This window comes from Chamaea fasciata, unplaced genomic scaffold (assembly GCF_029207755.1).
Source record: "Chamaea fasciata isolate MVZ Bird 193981 ecotype frontalis unplaced genomic scaffold, bChaFas1.0.hap1 SCAF_1, whole genome shotgun sequence".
NCBI classification, from domain to species: Eukaryota; Metazoa; Chordata; class Aves; order Passeriformes; family Sylviidae; genus Chamaea; species Chamaea fasciata.
Window position 1 is genome coordinate 23630896 of NW_027094086.1, and position 11050 is coordinate 23641945.

General features: G+C 38.9%; 1 protein-coding gene across 3 annotated transcripts in view; it reads left to right on the forward strand.

The window, feature by feature from the left end:
* CFAP418 (cilia and flagella associated protein 418) overlaps positions 1–9818 on the forward strand; it is a 10990-nt gene extending 1172 nt beyond the window's left edge. The window contains exons 2-8 of one of the 3 annotated variants that reach the window (XM_066178325.1): positions 797–896; positions 3270–3340; positions 3833–3898; positions 4693–4788; positions 6734–8421; positions 8832–8918; positions 9509–9818. In XM_066178325.1, coding sequence (XP_066034422.1) covers positions 797–896; positions 3270–3340; positions 3833–3898; positions 4693–4788; positions 6734–6893 — 493 coding nt within the window. In that variant the 3' untranslated portion in view covers positions 6894–8421; positions 8832–8918; positions 9509–9818. Of the gene's footprint in view, positions 1–796; positions 897–3269; positions 3341–3832; positions 3899–4692; positions 4789–6733; positions 8422–8831 lie in introns of all 3 variants that reach the window. The other 2 variants (XM_066178335.1, XM_066178316.1) reach the window with 2 other exon arrangements.
* The last annotated feature ends 1232 nt before the right edge of the window (positions 9819–11050 follow it).

The window sequence follows — 11050 nt, forward strand, 5'->3', positions numbered from 1 at the left end:
AAGGTCTGTGGACCAGAGAGGCTCGGCCAGATGTCTCTTCAGGTGGGCTGCTGAGCACTTACCCAACACGCATTTCAGAGTGTCAGGAAAGGATCTTGAAAAATCCAATGACTAATGCAAGACCAGCAAGACCACTACCTTTGACCACATTACTGGACTTCCACATTGTTTGCATAATGGTTAGGTGGGCACTTAATATTAGTCGGTCTAATTACAATATTGAAAAAAAAATTAGACAGTTTTCTTCTTTCAGTAGATTTGTTCTTGATTGGTTAATGCAGCAGTACTACAGGCCTCTCTTTCTTTGACAAAGCTGGCAAACAGCAGACTTGAGTGTTACTTGAGCAAAAGCAAAGTGCAGGTAATCTTTCTAAATGTATCCAGTTTGGCAGGAATTCTCTTCAGGACCCCTGCAGTTGTGTAGCATGAGTAAAGACCTTCCTCTGACCTTATCATATTCCTGCTGCTGAAGCTAAATGTGAAAAATAAGGGTTGTCCAATTAATTGCCCAGTAAGTGTAGCAGGGGTTATACTGTCATAGTTTTATTCATGGCTCAGAGTGGTTGGAAATAAAAGAAGCAAGCAGAAGTAAGACCTGTGATGGGTCAACTCAACAGTGAGTGAAAGGTGTTATCCTGCAGTTTACATCTGTTCAGTCATGATTGGGTGGCATACCTGAGATACTACTAAAATATTAGGGGGAAAAGGCTGTAACTGTTTATATTTTTTAACTCACAGTTCTTAGCATTGCTGTAGTCTTGCTACAAAAATGAAGGCTGATTTCTTTATTTTTCAGATCAGCTAAAGTGTTAAAGAGTGCTGGCAGCAGCGAAGAAGATCTAGATGACATTATTGATGAAATCTGTAATGACAGCAGCTTTACCAAAACACCTCCGGTGAGTAGGGGTTTGGAGAAATTCACAACAAGGCAGGTTCAACAGTGGAAGTAAAAGCACCATACGCTAAAACTTTTAAAGCAAACCATGAATGAAAACAAGCTGTAGAATAAACTTGGAAAATAAAACAGAAGGGAAAATGCAGTGATCTTGTAATGAGGAACAGGAGAGATATAAAGAGATGTTCTTACCTAGGCAATAACAGACAATTAAAGGAAATGCTAGTTCAAAATAGAGCATAATGTCAATGCTCAGAATCACAGAATGGTCGCAGTTGGAAGAGGGACTTCTGGAGATCCTCTGGTCCAGCCACCTGCTTAAGCAGGACTGCCTAGAGCCAGTTGCCCAGGACTGTGTCGAAGTGGCTTTCAGTTATCCCTGAGGATGTAGGCTGCAGCCTCTCTAAGTAGTCTGTTCCGGTGTTTGACCACTTTCACAAGTCATAAAGATTTTTCATACGTTTGAGTGGAAATTCTTGTACTTCAGTTTGCACCCATTGCCTCTCCTGTCAGTGAACCCCACTGAGAACAGTCTGGCTACGTCTTCTTTATTTTTGCCTGACATACCTTCATGAGGTTCTCCCGACCCTTTTTTTTTTTTCTCCAGGCTAAACAATTCCAACTCTCTTAGCTTATACCTGGATGTCAGATGGTCTAAATCCTTAATGACCTTTGTGGTCCTTTCCTGGGTCCACTCCATTATGTCCGTGCCTCTTTTGTACTGGGCACAGTTCTCCAGACATGTCTGTGAGGTTGTATCTGGAGTAATGTGACCTGTTCTGGTCTCTCAAATACAAGGGAGAGATGGAGCTACTGGAGAGCCTCCAGCAAAGGCCCATGGAGATGGTTAAGAGACTGAAATGCCTGTCATATGAGGAACTGCTGAGAGAGCAGGGACTGTTCAGACTGGAGCAGAGAAGGCTTCAGGGGAATCTTATCGATGAGTGTAAATAGCTATGGGTGTAGTAAAGAAGGGGCCAGACTCTCCTCCGTAGTGCCCAGTGACAGGACATGAGACAATGGAGATGCACTGAAACACACAAAATGCCATCTGTACACAAGAAAACACTTTTCTTGCTGTGGGGGTGGTCAAACACAGGGACAATCTTTGAGGTTGTGGAGTCTTGTCTGTGGAGATTTTCAAAATGCAGCTGGACACAGTCCTTGGCAAGCTGCTGAAACTGACCCTGTTTTGAGCAGGAGAGGGTCCCTTCCAGCTGAAATGATTCTTTGATTCTGTCTCATCAGTGCTGAGTAGAGAGGAGGGATCACCTCCCTGGACATGCTGGCTACATCCCTCCTAATGTATCCCAAGATACTGTTGGCTCTCTGTGCTGCAAGGGCACATTGCTGGCTCATGGTCAGCTTGTTATCCACTGAATTTCCCACAGCTTTCTCTGCAAAGCTGCTTCCTGGCTGGTCAGCCCACATGGTGTTCTGTGCATAAGGATTATTCCTCCCCTGGGGCGGGAGTTTGCATTTCACCTCAGCTGAACTTGAGAAGATTCTTCTCACCCCATTTCTGGAAGTCATTTGAGGTCCCTCTTAATGGCAGCTCAGTCATCTGATACACCAACCACTGCTCCCTGTTTTCTATCCTCTGCAAATGTCTTCTCATTTCACAGCAGGAGATGGAGATGAAGCTGCAAATGTACATCCTCAAGACAGTCACAATGATAGAAGGCATTGAAAATTTGGGTATCAGCAGTAGAAAATGGTGTTAGTTATGCTACATAACCTCCTGCAGATTCCCTTATTTTCACAAGTGACATTGTTTTTGTTTTGTTTGCCTTTGATTTTTTACAGACTGGCTAAATCTGAACCAACAAAATTACTTCTATACATCTGAGAGAGAGAGAGTTATACCAGTAAATTTATATAATTTTATCATTTTATATCCCTAGAACTTCCCATTTAGGATCTAGAATTCTCATATTTTAGGATTCAAATAAACTCTTCTGTGTGCAGCAAATAAGAAACCTTTCAAAGACTCTGTCTTTTTGATTAATCCAAGTTCTTGATGGGTTTTAATGAAACAAATGAAAAAAAAAATCAAGAGAGAGGGTTCCAAATTATAACTGCTTTTAAATGCAAAATTACTAAAAGGAGGGCATGAAATACTAAGTCTTGATTGTAAAGTCTAAGTGATCATGTGGTGTGGAATTCCTTCAGCCAGAGCTGGAAATTCAATGTGGGAAGAGAAGCCTTGTTCCTCACTTACTTCAGGGCCTCACAAACCTGAACAAGAAAATTCCCAAAGTCTTAGTCCCCTTCCTCTGTGACTGAGATTTTCTGGCTCATGCTCATTAAGTGAAACAGAATGTTGTGACTTTGCTGTAATGCTGCATTTTATTTTTTGGTTGTTTTTAAGCAGAAATTGAAGTCAAATTCTGCAAGTCTCACACCTGAAAGAAACAGTGTTCTTATACAGACACATGGGAAAAGGTAGGTGAAAAATGTTAAAGCTGGTTGGACATTGCTTGATTATAACTTCTTGTCAGTCTGTTTAATCTGTGCTGACATTCCTTAAGAAAGACACTGAGAGACAGTCTTTTTAAAGAAAAACGACAAACATGTAATTTCAAAGAATTGTTAGTGTGTTTTCATGTGGTGAAAATAATTTATTATAAATTTATTAATTATTTAAGCTATTGAAGAAAATCTTCCTTTGTTTTATGGACATATACATTTATCAAATGTTGCTATATGTAAACCCTTGTATATTTGGCATAGAGGGTGATTTTCGTAGAGTTTTGCTTTGAACACTTCAGTAATGGAAATTAAAGTTCTGTAGTTTACAAGTATTTGGATGCTTTGCCTATATTTAATTTCTTTTTTTTTTTTTTTTTAAATACCATGCTGTTAAACTAGGAGAAATGTACTGCTTTCTCCAACCTGTCTTGCTATAATTTAATATTTTTTAATGAATCCATATAGATGCTGTCCAGTGTACCTGGGTGGAAGTCTTTCACCATCTGGTATAGGAACAAATATTTCAAAAAGGTAGGAAACCTGAAAAAATACGTGCTACTTGCTTTTTCATTATTTTTATTCATAATTCTGTGGTTGTACAAAATTCTGCATTTGAACTTGGCAGGACAGCCTTACAGTCATCTAAAGATGTGGCTGCCTGTAACTGCAGTTGAAATCAGCTGGTCCCTTCCAGTCCTCTGTTGTTGACCACTTGACCTTCTGTTTGTTTGAGACGTTGAAAGATGCTTGCAGAGGAGACATGAAACCAAAATTCAGTAACAAGTAGTTAAGGAAATTGCTGCTTCATTGTTATTTTCCCCTGCCTGTCTCCATCTTCCTATGTAGTGCCAAGTATGTGACTTAAATCAGTGGGCTGGTTGGAATCATCCCAGAACCTGAACTGAAAATGGTCAGAGTGCTTTACAATTGCAGCTGAATTTAGCAGAAGAGATACTTTGATGATTTATCCACAACATCCTACAGAACATTACTGCATTTCTGTGTGTTATTTTTTGTAGTAAGTAATTGTGTAGTCAACACATATTTGGGTGCTGCCCAGGTGCTGTACCAGTAAGGAAGACTAAAGAGAATATATCAAGTGAATATCAGTTTATTTTATGTGTTCAGTGAGGATAGGAACCTGTAAAAATAATACATGAACATATAATTAAACCACATACCATAATTCTGAACATGCCAGAGATGTGAAAGATTAGGTGACATTGCTTTTAGTATTTCTGAGTGAGTGCTGTACTTTGACCCATTCATGATGGATGGGTGTTGTACTAGTCGGCTTCTCTGATCGTTTGTTCTTCTTTTTCCAGAACGTGTGACCAGCTGCGTTGTACTGCTTGTGACTTCCGAGTGTCACTTTTCAATGACTACGTCTGGGATCAGTCCTGTGATTATCTTTTTTTCAGGTGTGTCTGGGGTGGGTATTAGTATTATGTTACTGTGCTTTGGGCCTCAGTAGGAACAGGAAAGATGAAAAGCCCTTAGCACTGCTATGTCACCTAAAAAGAAGCATGCATGCTGCCTGTTTGGAATCAAGTGGGACAGTCTGGGGAGGGAGAAGCAACTTCTCCCTGTTGAAAACAAAATCTGTTTTCATCCGTTTCTATCTCTTCTCCCATGACTCTCCATTTGCTATTAAAAAGAATTCAAATTTTATGGATCAAAAGGCCAGCTTTATTGCTGAAATAAGCAGGTAATCCATGTGATGGGTTGGACTCTACCAACCAGTGCAGGGTATCTACAGTGTCAACAACATGAATGCAGACTGTTCAGCATGTACTTTGCACCTCACCTTTAGTCATATGGACTGTGATGGTGTCAAGTCAGATGTTCTTTTTTCCACTATCAGGTGTGCTGTCATGTTTGGTGAAAATCAAATAGCTCCATTTCTTAACAGATTTCTTTCTTGGAGCAAGGTTTGGTTAAATTGGGAGGCAGGATTTTTGGTTTTTGCTTACATTGTGATATCTTTAATTCTTTGAATAGTTTCTGAAGACATAAAAGTAAGGAGTTCTTATTTCCAGTTTCTCTAAAGCTAATGCCAAGACTTAGTGAAAGGTAGTGTAGCCACCTTCCTGATAGGCCTCAAATTTGGATTCCTCTTATTTTAGTGCGGTTTCTGTGTGTGCCTGTTAACTGATGAAAGAGGTGGATATATTCATAGTATTTGCTTGGACAGTGATGTGACAGTCAGAGAAGAACATTAATGGAGATATCAGCTCCTTTTCCATTATTTTTCCTGTGTTACATCTTTATTCCTGTATTTTTCTTCCAGTCTCAAAATTCATATTTCACATTTCTTATTGAATACCATTATTTTTCCCATTATTTAAAGCAGCTTTAAATATGCCATACTGCACTAGTCTCCTAAGATTAGTTTGGTAGTGGAAAAGGTTTAAACAAAAGTGGGATTTTTTTACTTAGCCAAAGTTGAAATTATTTTGTTTCTCAGATCTCAAAATTAATAAATGAAACGAAAGGAAAAAAAGCATGAGCAGCATTAATATCAGATACTTGTAACATTGATTAAAATCTGTAATCTTTAGCAAGATATTTAGCTGTTTATTTTGACAAACCTGAATTTTAGAAAGCAACCTTTAAACATTTTCCTTCCATCAGTAGGTTTCTGATCTCTTTTTCTAAAAATTCTTCCCTTGATACTTGTTTTGGGTTTTCTTTGTTTTAACTGGGCTTGTTAATGTTGTTTTTGAGCAATTCAGTGGCCAGTGGCATGAGAGGAGAGATAGCTAAAATGCTGCATTTTGACTTGTTTTCTTTGAAATAACTTGTTTTTGTTATAGCATGCTGATTTTTCATTTGTTATGGTTAATGGCTGCACAGGAATTATTTCTGGTTTGATGTACAGTCTACCCTCTTATGGCCATTTCATTTCAGTCACTTTAACAATCACCTTGAGTAGCAGTTCCTGATGAAAAGTTAAACTCTGTAATTGTACCCATTATGCATAGCAAATTTTACAGTAAGTTTGATAAGATAAATACATTTTGGGGTAATTTTTTAACACAGATATTAACTTGCTTGGTTTTCTTCCCAATTCTTTCTCTGGAGGCTGACTGGAAGTCTCTAAACCCAACAGATAACATTGTGTACAAAAACATCAGTCTGTAGTTAATATGAGAACACAGAAACTACACACTGAGACTGCTCTCAGGAAAGGATTGTGTTCAAAACAGAATTCAAATATATCCCTAAATTCATCTGTGACAGTGGTACTCAGAATTGTCCTTAAGATGTCTTCTGATTTGAAATGGCCTCATGAATACTTTTTCTTAAAAAAAGAAACCCAAAACAACCCAGCATGATCCTAAGATGAATTCACTTCTTTGGCAGGAATAACATGCCTGAGCTCAGTAAACTAAGAGCAAAGATGATAAAGAAAAAAGGAGCACGTGCATATGCTTGTCAGTGCAGCTGGAGATCCATTGATGAATTAACTGACCTCCAAACAGAGCAGCAGCTTCGGTGGGTTTGTGGTAAACATGGAGATTGAAATCTTCTTGTGTGGGATGCGTACTTGTGTGGAAATGGCTCTTAAAATCTCTTTGTTTCCTATCCAGTTTTCTGAGAACACATGGAAAATTGAATACTTAGATCTAGAAATAGATTATAACATCCAGATTTCAACCTGAAAACTCTTTTTTTTTTTTTCAATTTAACTGTCTTGCAAGCAGTGTGAGGAGTTGAATTATTAGGAGGAATAACCAACTTGGAAGCTTTCTGGAAGCTAAATGAGGTTAAAATTCATACTCAGTAGTGTTAAAGAAAAGAAGAGGAAATAACAGACTTGGGCATGGGCAAAGCACCTTGAGACTGTTCCTCACGTCTAGCAGAGAGCCTTATTTCCCATGTCTGCAGAATCTTGGACTCAAAATGGTGAGTTGGGAAACAACCATAACACACAAACATATGGATTTCTGCACAGAAGTGAATCCTGCTCTTCTGCTTTGCTCATGGTTGTTAATGAGCAAGTGGTTGTTTATCTCCTTAAAAATTACTGTGGAATCAACTCTCATCTTGAAAATTTCAGCACGCCCCAAAACTTTACTTCCTTTTACCCACCAGCAGCAAAAACTGCAGGTGCTGAAAATTTTTTTCCAGTTCCCACTGCTTTCTGCAGAGCACTCTCTGCTGACTAAGGACTTCTATCACAGTGAATTTCTTGAACTTCACTTCAGCCCTCACTGCACAAGAGATGAACAAGTTATTGTGCAATTATTAAATATCCAATCTTAAAGAGATTCTGAAGGATATGCTACTCTTTTATCAATATTTTCAAGGGGAAAAGGCTCAGGCTTTTCAGAGTGAGGAAAATATATATCCCCACTGATGTTCAAATTCAGATCTTTTTTTCAGTTTCACTTAGCTTTCACTTCAGCTTCCCTTTAAAAAAATTTGTATTCAGAAAGTGTAACTGTCCTGTTTCAACACACTCCCTTCCTTCAGTAACATTGTTACTTGGTGAATTGTTTTGCTTACAGTCACTGTCACTGTAGTTTATGAGGGGTTTTTTTTTTCATTGTGTAAAAATAACCCAGAAGATAGATTTGAGTTTTCTGCAGGGGAGAGGGAGGAAGGAATAACCAGTCCTGTCATTTACTACGCTGAAGTGTCTCAAAATGGGAAGTCTGTCAGTGTTTTTGCTGTGCAGTATGTGTATCTGTACAGATAAATTCAGAATTACTTACTCTGAGCAATTCTAGCTCTGCAGAGCCATTTCCCTTTCTCCAAAGTTTTGCTCATGGTTCTAATCTGTACATTTGTTCTGTTAATGAGCTTTTCCAAAACAATTGCATGGTCTTACAGAGGTGATTTCTGTGTCTGTCACCCTCTGAAAGAGCAGATCTCAGTAGTGATCAGAGGCATCGTGCACCCTGCACCCTGCTTACCTTGTCCTTCCATGAGTACTTGTTTCAGAACCTGCAGAGGCCCAGCAGTGTGCCTGGGAAGTCTGGCAGTGCTTTTCCAGTGCTCCAGCCTGCACCTTCCAGTGCCCGTGCAACCTTGCTATAGAGTCAGAGGTGAGTTGGTTTTGAAGAGGTACTATTTGGCATGATGTTATAGACATATTTAGGGTCATGTATAGTTTCCAGTGAATTTAGTATTTCAGGCTGAAGTTTCCACTGCTCTAGTCCAAAACTTTAGGTTCGGGACCAGAGACCAGTTGCCTAATGCTCAGTCAGCTCCTAGAAGAGCTCTGCTTGCCTTTCTGTCCTTTGTGGAGATCTGTGGGATATGACAGCTTTTTGTCCAAGGGAACAAAACAAATACAGAAGCAAGTAAAGAAGAACGAAATAGTGCTTCTTGTATGGGTTTTCAGAATTTATCATATTTCTGGATTTGAGAATGATTGCTATGTCATTAGATAGAATTATTTTGTTGAGAGGAGGAGCAGTATTAAGATTTGATTTCCTTTCTTGGCTTTCTTCAGTTACATGTTACAAACCACTCCAGAGTCCTCGGATGAAAAGAATGTAAAGAAAGATAAAACTGGAGCTTAAATGTTCATTTGATGAAGGTATTGTCAGATTTTTCATATGTCAGGTTTTCAATATGTAGCCCAGGCCCTAAGTGATATTTCTGAGTCGGTTATCTGAGATAGTAGTGATTATATAGCGAATTCTGTTTAAGAATATTTAAAGATTTCTGTTTAAGAATGCAATTCAGCTGTTGTTGAATGGAAGTACTGGAAAACAGTGTTGCTAAGGATAAATGTGACCATTGGTTTCCTCCAATTTCTTGCTTTGGAATAATAATACCATTTCCATATGTGAAATGGGCAAAGGTGAAAATTTAAGACTTTTATTTTGCTTGCTGATATGCTTGGAGATTTTCAGGCCTGTCCCATTAGTCTGCAGCAGATCCCTCAAAAAAATAAAAGCAATGAAGGATGACAAAATGAGATTCCATCAAATTTTAATATGCTGCTCTGATTTACCTTTCACTTATTTTACCTGCAAATTATGGAGGGTGAATGTAGTTCAGAAGAGTCATTAAGAATCGACATGCAATTAAAGTTAACTTACAGAAGCATAATAACATTATATATTGCAAGCTCTGTACCATATTACATAAAGATTTTTTTTTCCCCCCAAACACCTATTTTAGTTTTGTACTGTAGATATTCTGCAAATGCTGCCACTTGCTGAAAGACTGCCACTTCTCTTGTTTCCTGACATGTGAGTCTTTGGGTCATGTAACCAGCACACATGGTAGTCACACAATGCAAGAAATGCTATGTTGAGAGCTGCATACGCACATTTTTCTTCCTGTGGCGTGACACCTGATAACTGCTGGCAGGTGGAGTAAAGGAACATCAGGTGCTGCTCCTTTGTGAGGGCCACATCTGATGCCTAGGGCTTGGCATGTGTGCTTTGAGAAAGTTTTTGAAATGTCAGCACTTAATAAAATGAAAAGTTGGAACTAATCTGAATCGTGTTGTGTGAATTCTATCATATTGTTCCTATCCAGGAGAAGCCTTATAAAAATTATATTTTCTGTCAGAAGGGTTTTGACGTGTCCTTAGTTCAAAAGCATCGTCCAGCTCATAAGAAGCACTAGGTACTGTTGTGTGTGTTTTCTCCCATCAGTGGGGATGCAGCAAATAGAGGAGAATTAAGTAAGCTTAATTAACATTCTTTACCAGCTAACATGAGGAGAGCACATGAAATTATAGAGTTCATAAAGGTGGATGGATTTACCACATTTCTTGGATGTGGTGAAAGGTGGATAAAAGGTGGAGGCAAGTGCTGTGCAGGGTAGCATATAGCTAACCAACCTGCAGAGTGGGGTGCTGGTAGCCTGGTGTATCAGTCAAGCATTTGCTGTGGTCCACATGTCCTGGGTCTTGCTACAGAAAAACGTTCTTAGTACCAGGGAGAAGTTGCTCTGCATATGGGAGTTGGAACTTTTTTTCTCCGCCATCCAGAAATGTAAGCTTTGTGGCTTACATTAGAGTAACACACATAAATAATTCCTGTACCTCATTCTGAATTTGGATTCCAGGCATGGGTGCTATTCAGACAAAAATTATTTCCCCAACTTAATTGGCAGTGTGGACACAGTGAGGATACTCAGAAACCAGGTGCTGCCTCAGGAGTACTCCTGACTTATTTAGCACTTGCAGTGTCACAGTGATGTTCATGTGTTTCATTCACTTCGATAACTTCTTTTTCTGTTGAGTTAGATGTGTTTTAGAAGTGATTGGGTTAATATGTGATTATTCAATCCGGTCTGCAGAGGGCAGAGCAGCACCGCTGAGAGTTACAGTTCAGGCTTCTGCTTCGCTTAGAGAACCTCATACTCCTTTTCTGTAATAGCGGTTTACATACAACAGACCAAGGCTTCTTGCATTTGTCTCCTACTAGTGTCATTATAAGTGGGATAGCCAGATCTGTAGCAATTCCAATTTATTTTTGTTTTAATTCATCCAAATGGTCTTCAAGTGGTCCTTGACCAATACTGAAGTAGATTGAATTTTTAAGTGTCATGTAAAGAAGCTTAAAAAACTCTGTGTGTCCATACACTGGTATATTTGTGTATGTTTATCCTCTAATAACATCAGTAGAAGACCTGAATTGCCTCACGATTTTTTTCACCCTGCCCAAGTTAATTTCCCCTGAAAATGTTCAATAATTTCGGCAAGTAGAG